The sequence below is a fragment of the Gigantopelta aegis genome, chromosome 5 (assembly GCF_016097555.1).
Source record: "Gigantopelta aegis isolate Gae_Host chromosome 5, Gae_host_genome, whole genome shotgun sequence".
Classification (NCBI taxonomy): domain Eukaryota; kingdom Metazoa; phylum Mollusca; class Gastropoda; order Neomphalida; family Peltospiridae; genus Gigantopelta; species Gigantopelta aegis.
The window spans coordinates 35213191-35227053 of record NC_054703.1 but is presented as its reverse complement, the minus strand read 5'-3'; the positions used below and the strand labels follow the sequence as shown (position 1 = coordinate 35227053).

The window sequence follows — 13863 nt, the reverse complement described above, 5'->3', positions numbered from 1 at the left end:
TAAAAACAAAATACAACTAAGGGTAGATAACTAACAATGTCTTTCGTCATTGACTAATACTGTATCATTGTTTATGTACCTTTGATTTTATACCATGCAGCGTACCAATATCTGTAGAACCAGGCCATAATGTCGAGTTTTCTCGAGTTAATTTTATAGAAATATTTTATGAAATTTCGTACAAAGCAAACCATTTGCTTAATTGTTTTCATTCTGAAGCTTTAAAGTGGTGAGATTGATACAAATGACATAATTTTAAGTTAAAATGGGTATCTGTTTTGCGTAGATTATTTATCTATGAATATTATGTAGTGACGAGTAAGTCGTTTTTGAAGTTCAAGTTGTTTTTGTTAAAAATAAAAGTAAATGTAATAATGGAAGGACTTTCCTTTGGCACTGTCACTAACCCTAACCCTAACCCTAACTCTCTATGATAAGTATTTATAATGTTCTTTATACGTGACAGTGCCAAAGGAAACTCCTACCGTAATAATAATAATAATAATAATAATAATTTGGTTTATACCTTAATAGTAATAAATCAAACATACCCCATCGTCAAGAGAAAAGCATGAATTGAATAGGTCTGTATTGTGTACATAAATTGAATGCTGGTCATCTCGCTCCAGCATTTGGACAACTCACCCCAAACTTTACTGTCCTTAAATAATTGTGACAAAATTAAAAATGGATGTATACAACTTTGGTGTCATTTTGTTTATTAATATTACAGTGAAACTTTGCAATTACGACCACTTATTATTACATTAAATGGTTTTATATTGGAGAGATCTTAATATCGGATCAATAATAATCTATTACAATGAACTGTCAAACCTATTTTAATGACGTGTGTGAGTGTGTCCCTTACTTCCTTAAAGGAATGATCAGGCAACGCTTTTGGACTCTTGATTAGTGTGCATATTCAACAGTAATTAATGCACATTATTGCACAAAACATTGGTATATTAAAAAAATGGTAATGATATGAGTTGACTAAACAGTGTGAGGCAAGTTGACCAGCCATGTTGGGGGTGAATTGGTTTTGGAGTGAGTTGACCTGCTCCCCATAAATCCAAAGTAAGATATTTTGTTTTATTTTTGTTTAGTTTTCCAACTACAGTTCTTGTCATAATGGAAGCAGTTTCCATCATTGTTATCCTAATGATGACTCGATTGGATCTCAGCCTGTCAACCACACAACAATGTAAGATTTTGGCTCTATGTGCATGTTTGTTAAAAATTTGTCAAGATTCTACATGTATTATTAAAAATAAGTCAGGCAGGATATTGAAGACCAATTCATAGATGTGTATTTTTATATGAATTGGGAACAGATCTATGTTCAATGTTTCTGCCAGAAAGACATTTTTGGGTATGGCGCTATGGAAGTGAATGAAACCACAGTCAACAGAGAGTATGGGGGACTGGCCCCAAAAAGAAAATTGGCTACGTTTAGGGTTCGGGTTAAGAAAATTATACAGTAATAATAAGAGTAATTAATTTTGTCAGAAAGTTAACTTAAAGAAATAGAATCTGCAAAAAATATTGGGTTATGGCACCGTACCCGTTTTACCTAATGTTAAATAATCAAACAGTGAGCTGATTTTATAGATAATTGCCCAGATAACAAATGTACTTAAAAGATTGAGTCCCCAGTTGATTTCTCAGTTTTGGCATTATTTGTACATGTATGTAATGGTAATATTAATATTGTTTTAAAAATTGTATTATAGAGGATATGTGCTTTTATACATTGTTATGCAAGTAATTAATTTCACTCAATTTCTGATTTGAGATGATTTTAACACATTTGGTATGTTTTTGCGATTGCTTTCATGCACCTGTAGAGTTAAGATAATTTCCATAATCAAAATGCTTATTAAAATTACATGTCCATGCATGTACCTGAATTCTGTTGAACAATCAAAAACAGTTATGGCAGATTTCACATCTACAAAGGAATTATTTCTTTAAAAATTATCTTATTTAAATAATGGGTACTAGTCATTCTAAATTACAAAATGTATTAAATGTGACTATATTTGTTTGAACAAATCAAATAATAGAGGGGTTTTACTTTTTTAAATTTGTCCCGACACCCATGGCTTAGATTTTGGGAATTTTAGTGTCATTTTACCAACAAAAAAAAACCCCAATACATCTCATTAACCTAAATTACAATTTAAAACGCAGGGTATAATCGAGACTATTTTACGGGTCCCTTGTTGGTGAATTGGGGAAAAATAATGTTTCAAATGGAAAAAAAGGATTTCCACGAATATAACCTATATCAAAGAAAGAAAGAAATGTTTTATTTAACGACGCACTCAACACATTTTATTTACGGCTATATGGCCTCAGACATATGGTTAAGGACCACACAGATTTTGAGAGGAAACCCGCTGTCGCCACTACATGGGCTACTCTTTCCGATTAGCAGCAAGGGATCTCTTATTTGTGCTTCCCACGGGCAGGATAGCACAAACCATGGCCTTTGTTGAACCAGTTATGGATCACTGGTCAGTGCAAGTGGTTTACACCTACACATTGAGCCTTGCGGAGCACTCACTCAGGGTTTGGAGTCGGTATCTGGATTAAAAATCCCATGCTTTGACTGGGATCCGAACCCAGTACCTACCAGCCTGTAGACCGATGGCCTAACCACGACGCTACCGAGGCCGGTATAACCTATATCAATACATTGGACAAATTAGTGTTTCAGTTTTAAGAGTAATACTATATATGTACAAATTAATAGATTTGCATTATGAAATGATATAGGGGAAGGAAGGAGTGTTTGTCAATAGTTACGTGTTGTTTTCAAAATATATCTAATCTTTATATATATGTAATAATAAAAAAAATGGAATTATTTGCATTCAGATTGGAATTTTGTTTTTACTCTAAAATTGGGAATAAAAAATTACATAGCTTTTGGGGAATGGTGCTGATTATTGGAGTCTAGATACATACCAGTAGCTGATAAAGACCTGACATAAAACTGTATTTTTGCTGAATATAATGGTAAATATATACAGAGCTAGGTTTGAAATTAACATGAATTATTAATATTGTTTTTTTTCCAGTGTACTTGGACACTTATATAAACTGTGACAAGACATTTGAGGTGAACAAAGTAGACGAAATAGTAGTGGAGGAAGAAGAGAAAGTGTATGTGAACACGCGAGCTGCGCCGCAGTGCACGCTGACGTTCAAAGCAAAAGATCCGGAAGGGAGGCTCTGTGTTCAAATCACACGGCTGACGTTCAAAAACTGTAATATGGAGCTCAGGTTTCATGACACACTGATGGTGACCAACGAAAGAACCACGGTTAGAATATATATATATATATATATATATATATACTATATGCAAATAACCAATTTATGCTATAAACGGATATGCAATAAAGTGGATTCGACTGTACTATACATGTACAAAATAATATATCTATTTTGCATTACAAAATGTTATGGGGTGGGAAGGATTGTTTGTTGAGAGTTACATATTGTTTTCAATATATAGAGGTTATTACTAGAGTGTTTTTCAGTATCGAGCCTCTGGCGAGCATAATACATTATTTTTATTCCTAATATATGATATTGACGATACCGAAATACACTCTGGCAATAATCTCTTTATCATATAAGCTCAAGCTTAATACAACATGTTTTTGTAAACTGTACATGCAACTTTAATTCCAGTCCGCCATTACTAGATATTCAAATGACGTAAGAATATGTGGCACGGCATATTTTTTAATGGAAATGACGTCAAACTCGAATGACTCAGTGTCAAATTGCCATTGAAATGTTTTTATTTGATGACTATGAATGCATACATCAATCATGGAGTGTCACCCAAGTACGTTTGCTTAAATGTCAATAAACCTAGTGCCGAGACCTCGACTAATTTACATATAATTTGCAAAGTTATCAAATTCTCAAAGTATGTGATCTGAAAAATATCACATACTTTGATTGCACTGAAAATGTAAGATATTATATGATAAATATATATATATACAGTGTTCAAGATTAACGGTATCCCGATATCCCGGGGATACCAGGATTTAATATTGGATACCAGACTTCAAGAACCCAGTCTCCCACCGGGATACCATATAAAGTTGTTGGTTTTTTTAATTCTGCGTTTTTATTTTTCGCTAAACAATGAAAGTCATCATTTACTGGTGAAGTTAAGTAACAATAGTTTCGAGCTCGTACCCAGTCTAATACTATGCCATAATAATATCTCCCCCAACTCATACCCAGTCCAATGCTATTGTTTTTGTTGGATCTTTCCTCCTTTAAAATTTTATTTGAGATATTGGTTCCACATCTGCAGAAAATTGATACAGGTAGGTTTATCATTAATAATGTCAGAATCACTTATAACTTACTGCTAAATATTAATTTATGTTAGTATCATTCAAAAATAGATTCAGTTTGATTGCAAATTTCACGAATTCCGTGATTGTGGCATTGCAATAGACTGGGAACGAGAACAGTGTCGTCCAAGTTTGTTACATTGTTATTTATGAATTTCATTTAAGTAGGATACTAAATTCTCAGGTGGGATACCAGATTTTCAAATGTTTGTATCCAACTGGGATACTGCCCCAAATTTGTAATCTCGAACACTGTGTGTATATATATATATATATATATGTTTATTACCACAGATCAAACAGACAATGTCATGGTTGGGGAACATTGAATCATTGCCTTACAATGGTGGTACATATTGTGAGGATGTGTCATGAATGAATCCGAATAAACCGGCGCAGGAAATAAGCGCGCTGACAATTGGTCATGGTTCGAGATTCTGACCAATAAACAACGTGGACACCTATTATATGGTTTTAATGCCTTACGATGCTGGGCTGAATGAACAACAAAAAATATATATGTATAAATATTTTTTTGCTATAATGTTTAAAATGTGTGAGAAAATCATGTACCGGCATGAGAGCGTGACACAACGTTCAAATGTGTGAGACTAACACCGAATGTGTGAGACTTGACAGCACTGTATAGCATAATTTTTTTTAACACAATTGTCAACAATAAACACTTTATTCTATGTGGTAGTGTTTGCTGTACTGCAGTTTTTGCTTTAAGTAACATTTCATATAGGCCTATGTTCGATTAGTTATATAAATACTAATTTATCCAGAAATTCACAATTTGGGACAAAATATTTGGTTCGTTTTAAAAGTTATTTTGTTATACATAGTTCATTCTATACATTAAAATTTATTAATAATATATAGGGTGAAAATACGGGACTTTACAACCAGTTCAATGTACGCAATAGTTTGTTGTAAGCGTGTTTGTTCTAAGTGTACTTTACTGTATAATAATATTGGCTTCTTCTTCCCATTTTAGACATTTCACTGTAATGAAAGTTACAGTTTGCCGATGGAGTGGTGTTCAACAGACCGTTACATGATGTTGTTTCGGTTCAGCGAGTCTCGTCAAGCCAGTGTACGTGACCTTGACCTTATTATCATAATCCGCCACATTAGCAATCGGAAAAGAACAGGTATGGTTTTGTGGCCTTTCTATAATTTTGTACCTCAGCCACCACCCCCACCCCCCCCACCCCACCCCCCCACCCCTTGTAAGCCTACCCCACTCATTTTGAATGATATTCTTCAATCTGTCATCTTATAAAATAAATGTACATGTTATTATAGAGGTCTCACAATCAGTTACCATTTCAGATAGGTTGTTTTCTTTAACAACACCACTAGAGTACATTTATTTATTAATCATCGACTATTGGATATCAAACATTTAGTAATTTTGACATATAGTCTTAGAGAGGAAACCCGTTAATTTTTTTTATTAGCAGCAAGGAATCTTTTATATACACGATTCCACAGACTAGATGACACATACCACAACCTTTGATATACCAGTAGTAGTACACTGGCTGGAAAGAGAAATAGCCCGGTGTGTTTTTACGATGGGGATCGATCCAATACCGAGTGTGCATCAAGTGAGTAGTTTACCACTGGGATACATCCCACCCCAGTTACAGATAATGATTGTTCACCATTTTGAGTGTAGTTGCTGACTACATAATAATTTGCTTCCTACTCTTCATGATTAAAAGGTCTGCTACATGTAATACATTTTGTGGCATATATACAATTTTAAAAATAATAAATAAATAAGTAACACTTCTGGAATTTCCCCATCTTTAAGTCACTAACCATGCCCAATATTCAAATTGTGCATGTACCTTTATTAGTTTCGGTTGCGTAACCAGAAACAATCAATTTCTTTTCAACTTAACCCGTCTTCGAACATAGAGCAAAATGCCTTTTGTTTGAGGTCAGGTTAAGTATTAATGAAAACGATTCAAGTTTTCTACATCTTTTATGTTTTGTTTTTTTTCTTTTCATTTTTTCTTGTTTCTTTCTTTCTTTCCTTTGTTTTCTCTTTCCTTCACTTTTTTCTTCTTTCCATTTTTCAAGGGTGGGATTTAGCTCACTTAGTTGAGTGCTCGCTTGATGTGCTTGCTTTGCAGGATCAAATCACCTCGGTGGATCCATTCAACTGATTGGGTTTTTTCTTATTCCAGTGCACCACAACTGGACAAAGGCCGTGGTATGTTGTTTCCTGTATGTGGGAAAGTGCATATAAAAGTTCCCTTGCTGCATTAGAAAAAATTTAGCAGGTTTCGTCTGTTGACTACAAGTCAGAATTACCAAATGTTTGACATCCAATAGCCAATGATTAATTAATCAATGTGCTCCAGTGGTGTTGTTAAACAAAACAAATTTCTTCTTCTTCTTCCGTTTTTCATTTACAATTAATTTTGTAAACTAAATTATAATGTTAACTTCAAAGCATGTTATATGTTTGTAAATTCAGTTTACCTGGATGCAGCCTGTAATGGTGTGTACCCAATACTACAGAGTGTTCTCACTGTTAACAATCGACAACTGACTGGACCTGACAACCTACCACAGAACTGTTCTGCTACATTTAAATACGTCGGAGAAGACAAAAACTACACGGCTTGTCTCGTGTTCCATAGACAAGTGACACAGTGTTCATACGACCTTGAAGTGTTCGATGGAATTAATAAATCTCATGTAAGTTTGTATACATGTTGCAGGCCATATGTTTTCAAATTTCATGGAAAACACGTTTTCATTTCCGTGTCTTGTGAGCATGGGAACCCATCGGAAACAGAAATATATATACATATTATTTTTGTTGAATAGTCGTACTCAATATAATAAACAAGGGAAACAAAATTTTGGTTCCGTGATTTTATAGACATGCTACCAACACGGCACAAAAACAATAATTTCCATGAAATTCGAAGGCCTGATGTTGATAGTTCTATAGTGATAAAAATATCACGTGCATGCCAGCAAATGTGCACTTACAAATTCCACAATACAGGTAGGTATTTGAATGTCATGCAGTGTATGTATTTATTTAATTTATTAATTTAGTACTGTTTCAACAAATGTGCATAACAACATTCTTGTGTTTTATGCATATATTTCATTCATTCATTCATTCATTCATTCATTCATTCATTCATTCATTTTTGTATTTTTATTTATTTATTTTATTTGTTTATTAATCTGTCTGTCTACCTACCTACCTACCTACCTACCTACCTCTATCTCTCTATCTCTCTCTATCTCTATCTCTCTCTCTCTCTCTCTCTCTCTCTCTCTCTCTCTCTCTCTCTCTCTCTCTCTCTCTCTCTCTCTCTCTCTCTCTCTCTCTCTCTCTCTCTCTCACTCTCACTCTATCTATCTACATGTATCTTTTTATTATCAATCTATCTATCTGTATATCTATTTTATTTATCGATTTATTTATTTTATTTTGTAGGTTTATTCTTGCACACAACCAAACCCTTCCCGCTGGTGTTCAAAATCAGGAACCATAACTCTAAAGATGATAAGGAGAGAAGTATCAAGAGTTATAGAACCTGAACATTTATTTTTCTTACAAGTCAAGGATGAACCACCAGCAGGTTATTTAATTTTATTTATATTTATGTATTATTGACTGTCATTGAGGGCAATGTCAGATTTTATGGACCTAAGAAGTTGATATTGGCCGAGATCAGTATCAATTTCTTCAGTCCATAAAACTTAATAGTGCCTGAAATATGGTAAATTTTTAATTCCTTTATTACATAGTGAAACCCATAAGACTTGTACATTCCTTATTGCTTTTCCACCTTGGGCAGTGTATGGCTAAAATATTCCACTGTGTTCTGTTTCTGGCTATAACATCTGTTCCTTCTTTTTTTTCTTTTATTATTGTATTCATTTTTATTATTATTATTAGTGCTTTACTATTCCTTCTTCAAATTATTATTATTGATTACTTTTTTTAATTATTAATTTTATTATCCTTTTCTATTATACATGTTTTGTCTTAACAACATCATCACCATCATCATCATCACCATCATCACTACCACCATCATCACCATCATCACGACCAGCATCATCACCATCATCATCACCACCATCATCATTACCATACCATCATCATCATCATCATCATCACCATCATCATTACTACCACAATCATCACCACCATTATCATCATCATCATCACTACCACCATCATCACTACCACCATCATCACTACCATCATCATTACTACCACCATCATCACTACCACCATCATCACTACCACCATCATCACTACCATCATCATCACTACCACCATCATCACTACCACCATCATCACTACCACCATCATCACTACCATCATCATCACTACCACCATCATCACTACCACCATCATCACTACCACCATCATTACTACCACAATCATCACCACCATTATCATCATCATCATCACTACCACCATCATCACTACCACCATCATCACTACCACCATCATCACTACCACCATCATCACTACCACCATCATCACTACCACCATCATCACTACCACCATCATCACCATCATCACTACCACCATCATTACTACCACCATCATCACCACTATCATCACTACCACCATCATTACTACCACCATCATCACTACCACCATCATCACTACCACCATCATTACTACCACCATCATCACTACCACCATCATCACCACCATCATCACTACCACCATCATCACCACCACCATCATCACTACCACCATCATCACCACCATCATCACTACCACCATCATTACTACCACCATCATCACTACCACCATCATCACCACCATCATCACTACCACCATCATCACCACAATCATCACCACTATCATCACTACCACCATCATTACTACCACCATCATCACTACCACCATCATCACTACCACCATCATCACTACCACCATCATTACTACTACCACCATCATCACCACCATCATCACTACCACCATCATTACTACCACCATCATCACTACCACCATCATTACTACCACCATCATCACCACTATCATCACTACCACCATCATTACTACCACCATCATCACTACCACCATCATCACCACCATCATCACTACCACCATCATCACTACCATCATCATCACCATACCATCACCACAATCATCACTACCACCATCATCACTACCACCACCATTATCACCACCATGTCATCATCATCATCACCGCCATCATCATCATCATCACCATCATTATCACTACCACCATCATCTTCATCACCATCATCATCACCATACCATCACCATCATCATCATCAGGGTTTGAAATTATATCTAGAGATTCAGAAGCCAACTGATTTCCAAGATGAGTCGAATTAGGGAACCCTTAGGAGCCAGATTGTTTTTGTAGACTCCTACTAACAACAAAACCCTTAGATAATTTCAACCCCTGATCATCATCATTCGTATGATCTTGTTTCTCCAGGGTTTCCATCTGACGGTTTATCTCAAGAAGCGCTGACAGCTGTAGTTGTTGTGTCTGTCATTGTCCTGCTGGTTTTATTAGCAGCCATCATATTCTTCATTCTTCGATACCGACACAGAAATAAAGAGCCCGAAATCATAGAACTTCCTGCAGCTACACGGCCAGCCAATGGTAAGTAGTGTTAAAAAGTAACAGCCAATAATAAGTAGCATTATAAAATACCAGCCAATGATAAGTAATGTTACAAAGTAACAGTCAATAATAAGTAGCGTGACAAAATATCAGCCAATGGTAAGTAATTTTACAAAATACCAGTCAATGGTAAGTAGTTTTACAAGGTACCAGCCAATAGAAAGTAGTTTTACTAAGAACCATTTACCATTTAATAGAAAGTTGTCTTGCAAAGTATCTGCCAATGGTAAGTAGTGTTACCAAGTACAAGCCAATGGTAAATAGTGTTACAAAGTACAAGACAATGGTAACTTGTCTTACAAAGTATCTGCTTATGGTAAGTAGAGTTACTAAGTACAAGCCAATGGTAAGTAGTGTTACAAAGTACAAGACAATGGTAACTTGTCTTACAAAGTATCGGCCAATGGTAAGTAGTGTTACAAAGTACAAGACAATGGTAACTTGTCTTACAAAGTATCGGCCAATGGTAAGTAGTGTTACAAAGTACAAGACAATGGTAACTTGTCTTACAAAGTATCGGCCAATGGTAAGTAGTGTTACAAAGTACAAGACAATGGTAACTTGTCTTACAAAGTATCGGCCAATGGTAAGTAGTGTTACAAAGTACAAGACAATGGTAACTTGTCTTACAAAGTATCGGCCAATGGTAAGTAGTGTTACAAAGTACAAGACAATGGTAACTTGTCTTACAAAGTATCGGCCAATGGTAAGTAGTGTTACAAAGTACAAGACAATGGTAACTTGTCTTACAAAGTATCGGCCAATGGTAAGTAGTGTTACAAAGTACAAGACAATGGTAACTTGTCTTACAAAGTATCGGCCAATGGTAAGTAGTGTTACAAAGTACAAGACAATGGTAACTTGTCTTACAAAGTATCGGCCAATGGTAAGTAGTGTTACAAAGTACAAGACAATGGTAACTTGTCTTACAAAGTATCGGCCAATGGTAAGTAGTCTTACAAAGTACAAGACAATGGTAACTTGTCTTACAAAGTATCGGCCAATGGTAAGTAGTGTTACAAAGTACAAGACAATGGTAACTTGTCTTACAAAGTATCGGCCAATGGTAAGTAGTGTTACAAAGTACAAGACAATGGTAACTTGTCTTACAAAGTATCGGCCAATGGTAAGTAGTGTTACAAAGTACAAGACAATGGTAACTTGTCTTACAAAGTATCGGCCAATGGTAAGTAGTGTTACAAAGTACAAGACAATGGTAACTTGTCTTATAAAGTATCGGCCAATGGTAAGTAGTCTTACAAAGTACTACCCAGTGGCAAGTAGTCTTACAAAGAACTGGAAATTAAATAACATGCTGCAGCCACAAGACTACCCAATGGCAAGTGGTGTTACAAAGTACAAGTTGAAAAACATTTGAAACATGCTTTTATCATATTTCCATATACTTACCTTTCTGACACCCAATAGCCAATGTGTAGTTTTGTGCAGGGGTGTCATTAATCATTAATTAATTCATGGATTCATTGATTAATTCATTGATTCATTGATTCATTGATTCATTGATTGATTGATTCTTTAAAGCAGCACAAGTTGGCACACTTGTCATGCAGGAGCATGATATTGCATCTCTGCAGATTTACAGAATTTAATTTTAAATGAATGAATAAATAAATAAATAAATAAATAAATAAATAAATAAATGAACCATGAACCACAAAAGAAGATAGTACTTTATCAGTTAAGGAAATGGATAAAGTACTACCATAGTGAAATTAAAACAGTGCTTGACTACATGCAAGATGACCACCCAGCAAATTTAAAATGGCTCAACTAAAGTAGGTTGGAATATATACAGGGCTCGAAATAGCCTGTGGCCAGGTTGCCAAATGCAACCATTGTCCTGTTTGGGAGACTTAAATATTAAAACATAATGGCATTAGTGGGCGATCTTCTTTAGAGCTGTAACATATGAGCCACTATTAATATTTGTATTGCATATATTTATTCCACATTAAAATCTTGCTTGTGGTTCATGGTTCGCTTACCTTAATTTGCCAACATCCATTATTATTTTTTGGGCCACCATATTTTTGGGCGAGTTTTGAGCCCTGACATACATTTGAGTCTCCTGTCTCCAGTCGACATACAGTGTTGAGTTACAGACCAAGTTTGGCTTTCATGGGGATTTGCCAAGGTATGGCCCTTGAACTTAGGCAGTGTTTCTGCCAGAAAGAAATGTTTGGGTATGGCACTATGAAATTGAATGCAACCACAGTCAACAGTGGGTATAGTGGACCTCTCCCAGAGAGAAAATGGGTTACGTTTAGTGTTATGGTTGAGAAAATCAGACAGTAAGGATAAGTGTAATTAATTTTGTCAAAATGTTAACTTAAAAAAAATAATAATCTGCCTCAAAATTTGGGTATGGTGCCATACCCATTTTACCCTCTGGCAGAAACCCTGTTAGGAGATCTGAGAATTTGTTGGGCCCGGTAGGGAACATGTTTTGCTTTAGCAGTACACTCCAGGGAACATTTTGTTTTCAAAATCTTGATCGGTGATATTTCTTGTCAGTATTGATTAACAATTACTGTTTAATGTTGTAAAATTGTGTAGTGATCTCTGAATTTCTTGAAGCAAATCACAATGCGATACTGAACAAAATGTTCTCTGTAACGAAAATGCTTGTTTTTACCAACTGTTGTGTATTTGGACTGTAGGGTCCAGTGATGGTTGTTTACAGTGTTCTGTAAAACCCCCTAGGTCATGCATACTGAGCATGAGTCGTAAAATGTTAATAAAAAGTACATGCTACCGGCCATTATGGGAATTTGTGTTGTTTTGTTAATTGTCAACAAATGACATGCAAACACAATACCAACATAGTAAACTTAGAGGTAGAGTGAAGAGTAATAACTTGACTTTATTTTCTCTCTTTTCTTCTAGGTGTTGTAGATGTGCCTTTGATTTCTCGCTCAACCCCAGTAACAACTGAACAAGTGCAGCTGCAGAGGTTAAATCATCCTTCATGAATCCCATTGGTCAAATCACAGGAGAACAGATTCTCATTGGTGGAAACTTATCTTCACAATGAAATGTTTGAAAGATGTAAGCTGATTGGTGGATCTCAGGGTAAACCAGATCCGGGTTAATTGAATGTATGAAAGACGGACTTTGATTGGTCAAGTTTTTGCAAAAATAATGCTGATTAGCGAGATTTAACAAGACAACATGTTGATTGGTCAGATCTGTGTGGAAAGTGATGGACAGTTTTGAAATTCACAGAAACTTTCCTGTCTAATGGAATGAAAACACATACTGGTGAGGTCAGAGGTTAAGCCCACGATGGCCGTGTTGAAACCTTCGTGGTTTATGAGCATGTATAACAAACAAGGACCCATGATCCATACTCCTATATTCCCATTGCTAAAACGGTGCAATTGTTTAACAAACTTGGCAGATAACTTCACTGCACGCCAAGCTGATATGTATGTGAAGACCCAGCAGTATTTTATTGGGGGGGGGGTGGGGTGGGGTGGGGCGAAACATAGCCAAGTGGTAAAGCGTTCCGCTTGATGCAGGGTTAGTTTGGGATCGATTCCCACCCGTTTGCCTATTGGGCTATTTCTCGTTCCATGCAGTACACCACGGCTGTGGTATGTGCTATCCTGTCTGTGGGATGTTGCATATATAAAAGATCCTTTGCTACTAATCAAACAAACTGTAGCGGGTTTCGTCTCCAAGACTATATGTCTAAATTACCAAATGTTTGACATCCAATAGCCAATGATTAATAAATAAACGTGCTGGTGTTGTTAAACAAAACATACCTT

The 13863-nt window shown here is 35.6% G+C and overlaps 1 protein-coding gene across 1 annotated transcript; it reads left to right on the top strand.

Moving 5' to 3' along the window:
* Window positions 1–119: 119 nt before the first annotated feature.
* LOC121373568 lies at window positions 120–13545 on the top strand. The gene is made up of 8 exons (XM_041500252.1): window positions 120–229; window positions 1110–1207; window positions 3090–3334; window positions 5395–5551; window positions 6892–7115; window positions 7876–8020; window positions 9878–10048; window positions 12977–13545. The coding sequence occupies exons 2-8, from the start codon at window positions 1135–1137 to the stop codon at window positions 13060–13062; spliced, it is 1101 nt and encodes a 366-aa protein (XP_041356186.1). The 5' UTR covers window positions 120–229; window positions 1110–1134; the 3' UTR covers window positions 13063–13545.
* The last annotated feature ends 318 nt before the right edge of the window (window positions 13546–13863 follow it).

What these genes read in the sequence shown, in the direction of transcription:
- LOC121373568 (XM_041500252.1), top strand. Translation starts at nt 1,135, where the DNA reads ATGGAAGCAGTTTCCATCATTGTTATCCTAATGATGACTCGATTGGAT. An exon ending in ATGGAATTAATAAATCTCAT is followed by an intron (nt 7,116 to 7,875) that starts GTAAGTTTGTAT and finishes TTTATTTTGTAG; the next exon opens with GTTTATTCTTGCACACAACC. An exon ending in AGCTACACGGCCAGCCAATG is followed by an intron (nt 10,049 to 12,976) that starts GTAAGTAGTGTT and finishes CTTTTCTTCTAG; the next exon opens with GTGTTGTAGATGTGCCTTTG.